This window comes from Mobula birostris, chromosome 1 (genome assembly GCF_030028105.1).
Source record: "Mobula birostris isolate sMobBir1 chromosome 1, sMobBir1.hap1, whole genome shotgun sequence".
Taxonomy (NCBI): Eukaryota; Metazoa; Chordata; class Chondrichthyes; order Myliobatiformes; family Myliobatidae; genus Mobula; species Mobula birostris.
Genome location: NC_092370.1, coordinates 203602706 through 203619336, shown reverse-complemented (window position 1 = coordinate 203619336; position 16631 = coordinate 203602706). Strand labels below are relative to the sequence as shown.

Sequence of the window (16631 nt, the reverse complement as noted above, 5' to 3'; positions counted from 1 at the left end):
CAACACTACTTCTAATCTGCCAATCCAGAACATTGCTCACAATTTAGAGATCTTACTTCTGTTTTGTAACCATCATTCAATCTACCTGGTCCCTAACTCCTACAGCTAAACTCATTCTTTAATTGTAAATTAACTTACATTTAGATATTTCCCTGCAGTGTGGAGATATGGGATGCGCTGGGTGTACACAAGCCTGTCCTTTCACTCCAAATCTGTACTTGCAACTAGATCCAAGGTGTTGTGACGTACGAGGCAAAGATATTAGATTAATAATTGAAATCAGTTAAATATGTTATGTGAATTGTATTATATCCCCTCAGTCAGCATTAAAATTATTTTTAATCTTAATTCATTATGTACTCAGAAAAAGAGAACAAAACAATTTGATTACTATTTTAACTATTAGCTTTGGTTCAGTGATAGCACTCCCTCCCAGTTCAGGTGATCAGTAGTTAATTCCCAGTCCAGGCATGAGGTCAATGAGGCATGTTGTCCTGCCAATTGTGTAATCTTTCATATAAAATATGGACTATGGACAATTTCCCCCCCATTTTATAGTTGTTATATTCTGTGCTTTCACCTGTTCTTTTCTTCTTTTTTGTGAGGAGAGCAGCAGATTTGGGGGCTGATGTTTTTTGTTATTATTTTGTGCAGGGAGAGGAGGATTTGGAGGCTGATGTTCTTGTTGTTTATTGTGCGGGGGGGGTTGGGGGTTGGGGGCCAATGTTCTTGTTGCATTTTGTGCAGGGGAGTGAGGTTTGGGGAGGGAGGGGTTGATAATCATGTCATTTTTTTTGTGTGGGTGGGGGGTTCGGTTTGCTGTTTTCTGAACTGACTTCCATGTTTTTTCTTTGTTTCATGGCTATCTGGAGAAGAAGAATCTCAGTTGTATACTGCATACATAATTTGATAATAAATGAATCTTTGAAAACATCCATCAAAAATCCTTTGCTTATCAAAGATGGTTGCAGAATTCTCATGAAATCATTCAAACAGCAAAATTCTCCAAGCATATTGAGTAACATTTAGCATTCAATCAAAACCAAAAACAGATTTATATGTAGTAACTGCTGGGTCTAATTAACACAAAACTATCCCTAGAAAATTTGAGGTTGAGGTAACAGAGATTGTAATACCCTTTATTAAAAAAAATACTAATTACTGTTCCTCAGCATGTCTGAGTTTCACTGGTAAAGTTTGGGAGGTGTGAGTCAGCAAGTGTTGGCAAAATGTAGTTATACCAGCAATTAAAAAGACTCAAGAGTGAGGCTTGAACAGAGCAATCACCTAAACTTTGTCTTGTCTCAAACATAATAGAGATCATATTCTTAGCAGTGAATGCAGATTGCTAAATTGAGTGTGCAAGTATATTCTGTTTCACATATGGAATCTGGATAAAAGAAAGAAAAATGGTGCAAAGACAGTTGTTCATTATCTTGCATAGGAAGGGGGAGTTTTGGGGTTGGTTTCCACAAGCTTTGAGGGAAAAATACAAAATGTTTGGGTGATGGCAATGTATAGAGCTAGTAGGAATGCCTAAACATGATTCATTACATGCAAAGCAAATTGGGTTAGTTGAATGATGAGAGTTAAAGAGATGCTACTGCAATACTGCAATTCCCTTTGGGAGCAATAAAGTATCTATCTATCTATCTAATGTCTCTACTTTCTTAAAATATCTTGCTATAATTTTTGAATATGAGAAAGCAGGAAAATCAATAACATGAAATATAATTAAACCAGATATAATGTACTTTTATGGAGGATATCTAAACTTATTTGCTACAGAGCATAAATAACATTATTCACATCAATGTGGCTTTAAATCCTTCAGGCCTTTTCCATCACCAAGTGCAAAAGAGAACTTGTCAACTTCACAGATTTAAAAAAAACATAAAATACCTCATAGGATGCAAATCAAACATTGGAGGCTGCAGTTCAGCCAGTTCAATAGCTGTGATTCCAACTGCCCAGATGTCACATAGCTGATTGTAGCCACCATTTTTCTCTACTGCAGCAACCTCTGGAGCCATCCTATAAACAAATATTCGCTTCAAACTCAATGAAACACACTTCAAAGAGCATAATTAACTTGTAGCTAAATGTTAACTTAGTTAGTTAGTTTAAAAGATACATGTGCCTGCTGAAATAAAATTGCAAAAGGTATAGATAGCCATTATAAATTAAGAGCTTATAAAATTCATAGAACTCAAAATAGCAACAAAATAATTTCATGAACTAAGTTACAAATATACTAGTTAATTAGTACATTAGTCATGGTTTTGTTCAGATATCATAGTAGTGAACACAGCAGTAATACAAGTAGGTCTGGAATGTACTACTATAACATTGCAGCTCATTTGTACATGCATCTGGCTAATATTTTAGCCACAGGCATGTGTGCTCATTAAATGCATTTAAAGGCAATAACAAACTAAAATAAAATCTTGGCCCCCAACTATTAAAGTGAAATTAGGTACAGAATGCAATTGTGCAGGAACAGATATGAAAAGTTGGCTTCTCTCAACCATTCTTCAAATCTTTATTTCTATCACGTGAGTCAGTGAATGAGTGGCAGCTCCTTAGACTGGTTTTCGAATTATTTACTCCAGGAGGCAACTGCAGGGACTTTATTTACCAGTATGGGGTTCCAATGAAGGACTTCCTCTTGGCAATAGTTGCAGTTATTTTGGCAGCCACACCAAAGTCCGCTGAAATGTAAAATCAATATATTCACTTACTTTTTTTTGACAAAAGATCAGTATCAATGATTGGCTAAGTCAGTTTATTTAGTACAATGTCAGAATAGTGCTGATTACTGACAGTATCCACATAGAGAATCAAAAGGATTAAAGGATAGATTCATTTTATCCTATAACCATTTTTAAAGATGATGCCACCCAAAAGGGAACCTGTGGCAGTGAAAGGGGCAAGCTGACCAGCAAATCAGATTAATGAATTTTCACAGAAAACAATGCAGAGAATATCCCAGCATCTATAGAGTATTTTGTGTTTAAAAGTCACACTTAATGATTTTAGAGAAAGAAAAAGTTGAGATAACTTATGATAAAGTAAAAATGTATAAATGACAAAGCTATTTGCAAGTGTTGCAGGAGGATGCGAGTTCACAATTATAAAATTTAATTTTTCCCTAGCCAATTTATAAAAATGATGTTCCCAAAACATTCTGGAATCAGTGAGAATAAATTGTTCAATACTGTTTGAGAACTAGTTTAAACAAATACAAGCTAAACATTTTAGTGAGAATAATGGTCACATGGTTGAAGTTTTAAAAAAATAATGATTCTCTGTTACAACAATGACAAGAAACTTATGGAAAAACAGCATTCACTAACAGCAAGTTATGGAATGAAATAATTAAATACTTAACATTTTTACGCAGATTTGTTAATTTTATATGATTGTTTCTAAGCTGTTAATATTCCATGAGACCCTGGAATATTTTGGGCACCACACAATGATTCTACAATTTTACAAGACTGGCAATTTATCGGGCAAACTAAAGGAGAATTTTGGATGAATTAAGTCAAATTTTATTTAAACAAGATAGATTTCAATAATTCTGGTTAGATTTGGATTACACATTCTAATTGGATTAGTTCTAGTTATTCATAAAAACTAGAGGTCTTACTGAATTAGGGGGAAAAAACAGCAGTAGATGATGCACTTCCTTCCATTCTTTTGGAAAGTTGTGACTAAGCATTCTTGCATTGCTGGCATCAGGAGTTCCAAGTGCAGCTGTTTACTCATTCGAAGAACGTGGATTTCTCCTGTAATACCGCATTTAGTATCCATTCCTAATTGCCTCTCAACTAAGCAAGCAGTTGCCTGAAAGAAGGCTTCCTGTTTGTTTTTAAAATCATTGGAAAAGGGACAAGGAAACCACAAAGGCAAAAGAGAACTAATATGTACAGCAGAGTTTATCAAGTTGGAAATACTTTGAATTTTTACAATGAAACTAACATAGCATTAAGAAACACATGCAGTTATGCACAAATCCAATATTACCAGCCCAACTGATAATGAGAAACATTACAATCAATCCTATTTCTTTTAATCAATGATTACACTTTCCTGGGATCATACTGGAGTTTTGCCTTTCCCAACTTGACCACTAATAAGCAACCTGGGAGATCACCCATGTGAGATCTGCTAATTCAGCAGAGGTGTAAGACCAAACAAGAGATCCACAGTAGCATAGCAGAAAGCTACTTGGGCAAGAACACAAAATTCAAAACAGCTTTCAGTAATTATGTACATAGTTATAATTACGATCCAAAACCAATGTATTAATTTAAAAATAACATACATTGAAGGTATCCTGTTTCAAAGGTTTTATAATTTCCATGTTGCCATCCTTTAAAATATACCTCAGCACCTTCTACTAAAGACACTCCATGTATCAATTGATCCTCAAATGATTTTGATCATACCACCTTGTAGCCTCAAACATCCAACATATACATTACTCAAAATGCACCTTTATTGTACTTTGCACTTGGTCAAGTATACATTTCCATAAATTTTCTGCAATGCAAAATTATTTTCTGATATTTTGTCACTAACTGCTTGAAAAGTGGCTGTTATTGTCTCAAATGATACTGATAACTAATTAACAATTCTCAAGAAAAGTCAATTGTGCATTTCGTAGTGGATCTGAACCTGCATACTGATGTTATATACTGACTTGATCCTTTGGGGCAACAATAAATACATCATAGTAAATTCACCCAGTTCTGAACCTTGCAGGATCACATTGCCTTTTCAGCTTAAAAGGTAACATACTTTTGAGAAATGTCCTGAATCTCAAGCTATAATACTCACCCAGCTTTATGTCGCCATGATCTGTCAGTAAAATGTTGGCCCCCTGAAGGAAAACAGATCAATTTTAGAGGTCCAGTGGATAATTCCTGGTCAACAGCAACTAATAAGATCAGTACAATTCTAAATCTTAATTTTCCTTCCCAGTCAAGGTATCTGATTGCCAGTTTCTATTAATACCACCTGATTCTTTTGTTTTACATATCAAAGGTATTTCTATACTTTCAACACGTATACTCGCTCAAAGACTTCATTTTCACTAACTTGATATATACAGTTTGATTTAACAATAAAAGACTTCTTTTTAAAAAAAAGCTTGTTTAAAAACAGTTTCTAAATAAAATATAAATTCAGTAAAACAAAGTCACCTTTATATCTCGGTGCATTTTTCCTTTGCTGTGCAAATAACCGAGACCCTACAAAGCAAGGTATATGTTGTTAACTACAAATAAAAGTATTCACAAGGCAACACTGCAAAAACAAACACAGACAGGGACAGCCATTTGTCTCCTCTCATCCAAAAAAATCAGCAGTCTCTTGGAACAATTCTCTTACAACTATGTTTTTTGATTTCACTGCTCCAACAGAAAAGTTTCAAGTAACCTTTATGACATTACTCTTAATCATCCCTTGAGTAAATACCTCTTTTAATATTAAAAAGTCAAATCTAAATATTGTGCTGCTCTTTAACCAGCCCTTGAGTAAATATCCCTTTCAATACTAAAGATAATCAAAACTAAATATTGTGCTGCTCTATCACTGTTTTAATATACTATTTTGCAAACTATCTTACTTATTTAGCTATACAAAATTTCTATTTCTTTGCTAAATACTGTTACATAGTCAACTTTAGCCAGCCTCAGTTGACCAACTTAATTTCTACTTCCAAAAAATAAACTCTATATACAAAATCAGACTAAAATTACCCAGGATCCTATTTATTTCCAACCAGTATCTAACCATTCTCAATTCCTCATTCAGTTCTGAACAATAGTTTCTTGGAATCCAGTTAATTTCTTTCACTTTTCTGGATTAAATCCTGCATTTCCACAGTGGTAACAGCATACCATGTAATCTTACACGCCAGTCTTTACTCCCCTCAGTTCTGTAAATTTCCATCAGGCTCATTGACTCCAAGGAGAACAGACTCAGCCTTTCCTTATAAATGAAGCACTCCTCCCATCCCAGGGAAATTCTACCGCACCCTCAAGTGTGGTCATAGGCTTCCGATAATATGACAATTAAAACGGTACAGGACTCCAGTGTCACCTTAAAAATGTTTTATAAACTCGTACTACAACTTCTCTCAATATATGTAATGTCCTGGCCAACGATGACAAATATCCATATGACTTCTATGTTGCTCCATCTCCATTGATCCTTGGATTTGCACACCAAGATCCTTCTGACTTTGCTATCAATTCCTAACCCTTACTAATTCATCCAAAGTGCATCATCTTGCAATTATGAGGAATACTGCACACTTGTCCTGACAGAAACGTGGCTCCAGGACACCGCTGTTTATCTAGAAGACCTAATCTCCTTTCGTGCAGACAGAATTGCTGCGACCTCCATAAAGACCCACGGAAGAAGTCTGTGCATCAATAAGAACTTGTGTGTGAATTCCTCAGTAGTAGGGCCCACTGCTCACCGCAAATAAGAGTTTTTAAATGGTGAAGTACAGACCCTCCTAATTCCGAGGGAGTTCACTCCCACGTGACTGTTGTTGTTGTTTACATCTCTGCTTGTGCTGGGGAAGGGCTGCAGCAGCTCTTCGGACCTCCAGTCTCAAAAACAGTTATTTTACCAAGCAGTCAGGCTAATCAATACCCAGTTACCTGTTGCTGCAAGAATGAAGTCACTGGAGAAAGATACTGGTAGATTCAAAACAGTGTCTTTATTCAACAAAACCAGGTATAGCAGGCATCATATGAGATATTATTTGGGCAGCGATTTGTTGGAAAAGTGATAGACTGCAGGACGTACACCACAGTCTATTCGGCTATTTAAAAAATATTTTTGTATGCAATTATATATATTTGCTTTGAATATTAGCATAACATCACTACCTACAGAAAACATCCTATCTGGATGCCTCACACTCTTATGGTAATCGCTCTGCCCGTGATGGCAAAAAAATTTCGGAAAGTTGTGGACACAGTTCAGTCCATCACAAAAACCAACCTCTTCCCCTTGGATTCTGTCGTTACCTCATTTCTTCAGAAAAGTAGCCAACATAAACAATAACCCTTCACACCCTGAACAATCTCTCTTTCCACCCACCCCCTTCATCAGGCAGAAGATACAAGGCTAGAAAACATGCACCATCAGGCTCCAGGACAGCTTCTATCCCACTGTTATAAAACCCTGAACGTTAAAGGTAAACTCTTGACCACACAACTTACCTCATCATGATCCTTGCACCCTAATCTCTACCTGCACTGTGTTTTCTCTGTAACTGTAACACTATATTCTGTATTCTGTTAATGTTTCTCCCTTGTATCACCCTGATGTATTTGTCCTGAAATTGTGTATCGATGGCTTAAGAAATGAAGTTTTTCCACTGCATATTGGTACATGACAATAATGAATCAATTCTGTTTTAGTTACTGACAAGAAATGCTTAACATTCAGTAAATTCAGAGACACTATTGTCCTACCTGCAAGGTTTCCCTGCACACATAAGCTATCTGCAGTTCTGACAGTGGTCCTGTTACTGGAAAAGCAGAACACTCATTAGATAATACTGCATTAGTTAACTTTAAGTTCCAAGTTTATGAATAATTCAAATAAACTCAACTTGTCCAGCTTTCCCTGCAGCTTTAACATCATTTTTTGTTTCCTGTTCAGTTCTGAACAAGGGTCTCTGACCTTAAATGTTAGCTTGATTTCTCTTCTCACAGAAACATAAAATTCAGCAGGTCAGGCTGCATTTAAGTCTTGTTTTGTCTCATTCAATTATTTCTGTTTCTTAAATATGCATGCAAATTGGAAATAAAAACATGCTTGAATTGACAGATTCCAGAAAGATGAAAGACAAAGAAGGTGGCTGTTCAGACACTCAACCTGTTCACACCTGTGATATACTCACCATCCATAAGAAAAGAGAACGACTTCTGCATCAGTAACCACAATGAAGAATAAGGCACCATGGTTCAGTAAGGAGGGTGAAGGCCAGAATAGAAAAGTGATAGTGAAAGGAGAGTCTATAATGAGGGGAATAGTTAATGTAAAGAGTGTGGTGTCTGAGTAAGGAGTACTGAATGACAGCTGGAGAGAAAGTTTTTAAAATAGCAACATTTGCATGTTTGTGTTCAAAAACACAAAGGAGGAGGAGGAGAAGATGGCGACGCGACACAGCGCGCGTGGCCGCTCTGGAATGATACCTGTATTTGTTTAGTAGGGTACCGTGGACAATTCTGATTTGATGGAGACAGACGTGAGAGCGCAGAGGAACATTTGGAGAAACTTCTGAAATGCCTGCTTCGCTGCCGCTGCTACTGCGTGATCCGGGATCTCTAGAGGAGTAGGCCTCTGAGTCCTCAGCTTTGCTTGTTTTGGCGGCCGGGACAAGGTCGAAGGCGCTCGGCAAAGGATGGCGCTCGGGAGGCTGTATTGGAGGGGCTGGTTGGAGGCTCGAGGTTTTCGGACGGACTCAGTCGGCTGTGGTCGGGTGCTTCCAAGGCATCGGCAGTTGTCAGTTGTCAGTGCCTGGAGATTTATGGCAGGGAGTTTCTCCCTTTTTGCCGCCTGCTATCGGGGACTATAAGAGTCGATCAGGACTTGAGATTTTTTTTTACCGTACTCCTGGTCTGTTCTTTATCAAATTATGGTATTGTTCTGCACTGCTGTAACTATATGTTATAATTATGTGCTTCTGTCAGTGTTAGTCTTTGGTTTGTCCTGTTTTCTGTGATATCACTCTGGAGGAATATTGTATCATTTCTTAATGCATGTATACATTTCTAAATGACAATAAACGAGGACTGACTGTCTTCATAATCTAATCTAAATCTAATCTAAAAGCAGCAATTTTTGTCAATGATGGCTGATGCAAAATAAGCAAACGGATTTCGTAATAGGGAATAAATTTGAATTTGTAGCTAAAAAAAAAGGGAAGCATCTGGGCATACTGACCATAACATAATGATTTAAGATGACAATTAGACACACAAGGATGACAAATTCCTAGATAGCAGATGAGGAAAGTAACTGATTTTCATACAGCTTTTTGGAAGTACATAATTTTCATAAATCTTCAAAAGGTGATACCTCAAAATGGCAGCATCTATCATTTAGAACGTGCTACCACCCAAGACATCATCTTCGCATTACTACCACCAAGAATGGGGTACAGGAGAGTGAAGACAAACTCAATGCTTAGCTTCTTCTCCTCCTTCATATTTATGGGTGGTCCATGAAACCATCCATGAACACGACCTTATTATTTTGTTCTCTTTTCGCACTTTTTTTTTTAAATATTTCTTATTGTAACTTAGTTTATGTATTACACTGTACTACTGCCACAAAACAACAAATTTCATGACATACATTATTGATAATAAACCTAATTCTAATTCTATCGTAAAAGAAGAGATTAAACAGATTAAGAGAGCACACTGAGATGAGAAGAATGGAGGTGATTTTATTGAAGGATATAAAAATCTGAAGGCTAAATGTGGAATTGATTATTTCCCCCAGCAAGAGTATTTAAAACCAGCAATCACCGTCTCATAAAAGGTTAAAAGAAATTTCTTCATCCTCAAATCTTTGGAATTCTCTTCTCAAAAAGGAACAAAAGTCCTCCGAAGGCTCCATCACAAAGATTGCTAAGGTTTTTTGATAATAAGGAAGCTGAAGAGTGATCTCAGGGGCATTTAAAATTACAAAATATTTGTTATAAGGCAGTTACAAAGACCATACAATGGATTCTGGTCAACTGGGACACAATGGGACCAGTACGTTCTGGCCTAATTAAGCAGCTGTCCTAATTAGCCGAAGTTTCATGGAAATAGTTAAAGGTATAAAAAATTTCATTGCACTCAGTTTCCACTTTTGCCAGTAGCTGCTGTGTTTCCTCCATCTGGTCAAAGAGCAGGACTATGTTATCTGCAAAATCGAGATCTGTGAGCGGTAACTGGTCTGACCCTTTCGGTTCGTCCTGGTTTTATGGTGAAACCAAGCTTGCCATGATCTTTGGTAGCTTGACATACAGCATAATCAAAGACGATTATAAAGATGTAGGGTGCTAGCTGCTGGTGTCCTTGCAGCACACCAGCTAGGAGCTCGAACACTGCTGTTTCTCTCTCTGGTGATACAACTTTCACCATGGTTTTGGTATAGATGGACACTATTGCTCCATTCTCGATTTTGCAGATGACATAGTCCTGCTCTCTGACCAGATGGGGGAAGCACAGCAGCTACTTACAAAAGCGGAAATTGAGTGCAATAAAATTGGACTTCACCTAAACGCTAAAAAGACAGAGTACATGGCATTTAACTGCGACGAAGGTACTCTCAAGACCGTAAAGAATGATACCATTAAGAAAGTCTTTGACTACAAGTATCTAGGGTCAAGAATGATGAATTCAGAGAAGGACATAAAGATACAGAAGGCGCTGGCGTGGAGGGCTATGAACGACATGAAGGAAATCTGGAAGGTGAACCTAACCAGAGGGTTTAAAAAGATCTTCATAGCAGTCATAGAGTCCATTCTCATGTACAGATGCGAGACGTGGACACTCACCAAGACTATGCGAAAGTCTCTAGATGGCTGCTATACACGAATGCTCCGGATGGTTCTTGACGTGAGTTGGCAACAGCACATGACGAACGTCGAGCTCTATGACGACCCACTGATGCTCACCACTAACACTGAGGCAAGAAGACTGCAACTAGCGGGGCACTGTCTTCACCACCCCGAGCTACCTGCCAGCCTAGTCATCATATGGGAGCCCAAGAACGGGAGGATGAACCCTGGGCGCCCTCCCAAGACTATGGTCAACACGCTCCTAGAAGACAGCGGCGCAGTTAATGTAGATGAACTGAATGCACTGATGAGGGAGAGGGAGAAGTGGAGAGTCCGTCATCGTGCCCGCAGTGGTGGTGGCGTATAAAAAGACAAACTAACAAATTATGTATTTAAATGAAATACAGAACAAATTAGAACACTACCTATACTACAATAGTACTATAAAACTCTATAGTTCCTAATAGTTATCAGAGGAATTCACCCTCTGTACACTGCCATGTTCTTTTGATTGACCGTAAATGAACAAAATCAGTGCCAGTAATCGATAATCTTCATTTTCATTGCTGCATTCAAGATGATTGTCGATAGCTTCAAATCCATCATAGTTCCTAACTTGAAGTATTGAAATTTTATCAGTTTTGAAACAGTTACGAATTGTCTTACTGCTTATTTCTCATCAACCAGTGACAAACATACAATTATTCCAACGGCTACACAAGTGCATGCAATTGCCAGTAGTTAGAAGCTGTTGGCACCAGCCTCCGGTCCCAATAAAGTGGCATATTATCCCAAATAGATGAAGGGAACCATGGCTATTTTCTCAATTAGTCTTTTTCCTTTAAGAATTGTCCCAAATAAACAGCCGACCCGAATAGCTGATGGTTCAATGAACTGGATATCCACTGTATTTCCATTTGAGGGGAAGAGAATCACTGGAAGCTATCAATGCAGGAAAGTCACCCAAAACTTCAACAGGAAATTCAGAGGAAACTTCTTTACACAGGAATGGTGAAAATGACAGGGAGTGGTTGAAATAGCTTTGATGCATTTTAAGGGGCTGTCTAGAGTTGAGACAAAGAGCTACATTAACAGATTTAGATGATTAAAGACATGAGGCAGCTCAACTGAAGTACAAGCACCAGCAAGATCTAGGTGGGTAAAATGGTTTGTTTCCAAGTTCCACATTGGTGTAATTGCCTCTCCCTGCAAACTTTCAAACTAATTAATTCTATAACCAGAGGAGGGTGGAGGAACAGATAGAAAAATGATATTTTATCATGAAGGAGAAAATAATCTCAGTTATCTAGTACTACATATAAACAAAACAATTGAGTTGTATCCTATACAAAAATATAGGTGAGATGGGGAAAATTAGATGAAAATATGATCACAAAGTAAGAAGACACAAAACAGAAAATAATTAAACATTAAACTTGAAATCAGGAAATATGCATTATCAAGAGAAAGGTATCTGAGAGGACCTTGGAAATTTTCAATCATCATCATGGTGGGCATTCCATAACACCTCTGCTCAAAAAGGTATAATCAATTAGTTATTTTGTACACAATTCATATTCAATTTTATAGGTATTCTAGAGTAATTATCATTCCAGTTACATAATCATCTTTTGCACTGGGCAAACAAAGTGGGGTAAAATAAAATAAACAATGAAAATCATCAAGTGAACCTCCATAAAGCAAAGGGCAACGTGGCATTTATATAGAAACCAAACAGAAATGGTTCTAGTCAATTCACAAGAAAAACATCTTTGTAGCACTAAGCCAATCAATTATCATCTTAGTGATGTTGGGGAAGTATTTTGGGTGCAAGTCACTTCCAACACTCAAAAAACATTATTGCCTTTTATTAAAGCAAATGCTGCTTTACCTGTGCACTGTCAGAATTCACAGAGGGGTTTCTTTCATTCATCAGCTCAGTGGTAGAAGCAGAGATTGGTGGTTGAAGGTTGTTTATTGAAATGAAGGCAATTGACTCGTGGTATACCACAGAGATTGGTGTTGGGACTTCTGTTATTCATTAGTTATATACAGTAAATGATTTGGATGCAAATGCACAAGGGTCAATGCACAAGTGCAAATATGCAAGTTTGCAAATAACATGAAATTAGGTTATGATGTTGCTAGTGAAGGCAGTCATCGTAGATTACAGGGGGGTCTTGGCCCAACTTCCCTAACCGGTCAAGGAGTGGCAAATGGATTTCAATAGAGGTAAGCATGAGGTGATGGATTTTGGAAAATCAACCCAGCATAGGGCTTGTACTAGGAATACTAGAGCACTAGTGTAATGGAATATTTAAGGAGTACAGGTGCCCAGTTCGATGAAAGTGACACAGGTAGACAGGATGATGAAAATGGTGTTCAGCACACCGGCCTTTATCAATCAGGACCTTGAGCATAAGAATCTAGACATTATGCTGCAGATGTTTACATCATTGTTGAGGTCACACAGAGTATTGTGTACCAATGTGTTCACACTGCTTAGGAGAGATAACACTAAACTGGAAGAGTGCAGAAAAGATTTACAAGAACAAGAGGGTCTGAATTATAGAGGCTAGGCTAGTTCATTATTCCTTGGAATGCATGAGAATGGGGATGACCTTAAAGAATCATTTAAAATTATGTAAGGCATAGATAAAGGTGATGATGCCTTTTCCCCAGGGTCGGGGAGTCCAAAACTAGTGGCACAGATTAGGGTAGGAAGGAAAAGATGAAAAAGGGACTGAGGGGCAACTTTTTCCATGGAGAGAATGGTGAGTATATGAAATGAGCTGTCACAAGATGCAGTTGAGGCAGGTACTACAGTATAATTTAAAACACATTTGCATAGGTAAACATGGGGTGGGGAGTAGAGGGCAAGGTTTAGACAGACATGGACTGAACAGTAGGAATTGTGACTAGTTAGGTGGGCACTGTGGTTGCCATGGACTTGTCGGGCCTAAGGGATGCATCTGTGCAGTAATACTCTATAACTATGACAATAGTCAAGATTCAAGATTGTTTAACATCACTGAAGGACAATTACTATTACAAATATAACCAAAGCATAAGGAGCATCTTGGATCAAGATAAATGATAAGAAATAGCAGCTATCATTGTGGATGGTCTGTGACAAGGAACCAAGGAAGTTGACGAGTTGCTTATAAATAGGGAAAACAAAACTATGAAAACTCAAGCAACATACCATGGTATATATCCTGAAGGGATCCACCCCCACAGTATTCCATACAGATCCATAGCTTCTCACGGCTAGTAAGAATGAAAAAAAAACCCTTTTAGACAATATTACCATGAACATCATACAGTGTACTACTAGTTGTTTGAGATAATGGGATAAACGGGATAAGTTAACAACACTAGAACACTAATAAATATTATTTTTTTTAACGATGTTAAATGACAGTATGTGTGAAAACTTAAAGCAAACACAAAGAAAAAAGATCCACGAAGTAATAATAGAAAAAATATTTAATTGCTATCATTTGATTGAAAGAATTGAGTAAAAAAATCCTAGGGCAAATGCCAAATACCACATTCCACCCCCCCCCCCCGTATTGTAAAGAAAAACTAATTCTTTTAATGTATACGTTGTATTTTTAAAATGTTTACTAACTCAATGCTTGTGTGCTTGTAATGTTTTGGAATGCTATAAATTGAACAGAAAATTAGGGTCATTAATCATGCTAATTTCTAAAAGCAAGACCAGCGCCTCAAAAAAAAATTCTGGTGAAAATCAATAAACACAAATTCAGTGAGAAAAGGCAATTCAATATAGGAGGAGAGTTCTCCAATTTTTTTTCGCTTTTGACAATTCAGGCTTTTACTCCCAAAATTCTTCTTAATAGTGGCAAAGCCCAACAAGTTGTCAAAGTAATTTCTAATCAATAATTCTGTGGCTTATTCAAGACCAGTGATCCCCAACTCTACAAGATGTCCAGGTACAATCAACAGGTCATCTTGAGAGTGAAAAGGCAATTCCATGTAAAGTTAGACACACAATCAGATGCATGACAGCTGTGGCAGGGCTGGCATGCAATTACTTCCTAGAAGGTGAAACCTAACAGTATAAATGGCAGTGCTGCTTCACTACCCAATAACCCCAACGCCTTTTATGTACATTTTGAAAGGGAGAATAACACTACATCTGTGAGAATTCCTACAGAGTCTGGCAATGCTGTAATTTGTCAATCCTGTAATCTGTCTCAGAGACCAAAGTCACAATATCTGTCAAGAGGGTGAAACTTCATAAGGCACCAGGCTCCATTACTGTACCTGGCTACCCGGCAGCATACTGACAATCTGTGATGACCAAATACCTGGAGTGTTCAAGGGCATCCTGCTGCAGTCAGAGGTTTCAAACTGCTTCAGAAGGGCATCATACTAATGGCCAAGAACAAGATAAGCTGCTTCAACAACCACTGCCTTGTAGCGCTCATATCTTATCTGAAGGAGTACTTTGAGAGGTTGATCATGGCTGGAATTAACTCCTGCTTGAGTAATGGTGTGGCGCTACTGCAATTTGCCTACCACCACAATAGGTCTACAGCAAATGCAATCTCACTGGCTCTCCACTCAACATTGGATAACAACAAAGCATACGTCAGGGTGCTGCTTATCAATTACAGCTTGACGTTCAATACTCACCATCTCCTCAGCACTAATCAATGTTTCAAAACCTGGACCTCTGTATATGTCTTTGCAACTGGTAACATCTCCTCCTCGCTGACCAACACAGATGCACAGAATAGCCCACTGCTCTACTCTCTCTACATTCATGACTAGGCACTGCTCAAACACCATCTATAAATTTCCTGATGGTGCCACTGTTTTTGGCAGAAACTCAAATGACAAAGAGGCATCAAACAGGAGTGAGATAGGCCTGCTAGTTCAATGGTTTGCAACAACAGCCTTACAGTCCACAGAAAAACCAAAGAAATGGTTAGGAACTTCCAAAAGGGGAAGTTGAGAGAATGGACACCAGTTCTTATTGAAGGGTCAGCAGTGGAAAGGGTGAGCAGCTTCAAGTTCCTGGGTGTCAAGCTCTCAAAGGATCTATCATAGGCCAAATACATGCATGCAATCTCAAGGAAACACCGGCACCTATACTTCACTAGAGGTTTGAGGAGATTTGGTAGGTCAAAGACTTCAGCAAATTTCTAAATATGTATGTCGAGATCATTCTGACTAGTTACATTACTGCCTGGTATGGAGCCCCCAATGTGCAGGATCAAAAGAGGCTGCAGAACTGTAGCCTCAGCCAGCTCCATCACAAACACAGGCACAACCCTTCACATCATTGAGGACATCTTCAAAAGGCAGTGTCGCAATATGGGGGCATCCATTATTTTGGACCCTCACCATCTAGGACATGCTCTCCTCTCATTACTATCAGGGAGGAGGAACAGGAGTTTGAAAACCCACAATCAGTTCTAGGAACAATTTCTTCCCCTCTGCCATCATATTTCTAAACAGTCCATGAATACTACCTTGCTATTCCTTTTGGCACTATTTATTTTTGTAACTAAAATAATTATTTGTCTTGTACGGTACTGCTACAACAAAACATTTCATAACATAGTGACAATAAACCTCATTCTGAAAAGTGTAAGCAACTTAGTCAACAACCACTATCCCTACCCATTTTCCTCTTTCATAACAAGCATTATCATAATTTTATATAGTAAAATATTCCAATGTATTTCAGAGGGAAAAAAATAAATTTAATCTAGGATGGGTGACTAGAAGCATGAAAACAAAAACAGATTTTAATGAGCATCTTAAAGGAGGTGTCATGGGGTAGCTAGGCCAAAGAGCATGTTTTCATTCTGGATGAGGAGACATAGGAAACTAATTCTGGGATTTAGAATGCAATATATGACTGCACAACTGTGAAAGGAACAAGAAATAAAATAGGATCCACAAGAAGTGTCCAAAGACGGTTACAAAGAAAACAAGTAAGACATGGAGTAATCTCAAAAGGTTAACTATTTTTAAAAACAGATTTTATATGCAAATTAGG

General features: G+C 37.8%; 1 protein-coding gene across 3 annotated transcripts in view; it reads right to left on the bottom strand.

Annotated features, from left to right (window-relative positions):
• Positions 1-16631, bottom strand: part of map4k5 (mitogen-activated protein kinase kinase kinase kinase 5) — a 148135-nt gene that overhangs the window by 68122 nt on the left and 63382 nt on the right. For all 3 annotated transcript variants that reach the window (XM_072269296.1, XM_072269302.1, XM_072269307.1), the window contains exons 4-9: positions 13797-13861; positions 7503-7558; positions 5211-5258; positions 4846-4888; positions 2639-2711; positions 1903-2034 (exon numbers count right to left, since the gene is read on the bottom strand). In XM_072269296.1, the coding sequence (XP_072125397.1) occupies positions 1903-2034; positions 2639-2711; positions 4846-4888; positions 5211-5258; positions 7503-7558; positions 13797-13861 (417 nt within the window). The remainder of the gene's footprint in view (positions 1-1902; positions 2035-2638; positions 2712-4845; positions 4889-5210; positions 5259-7502; positions 7559-13796; positions 13862-16631) is intronic.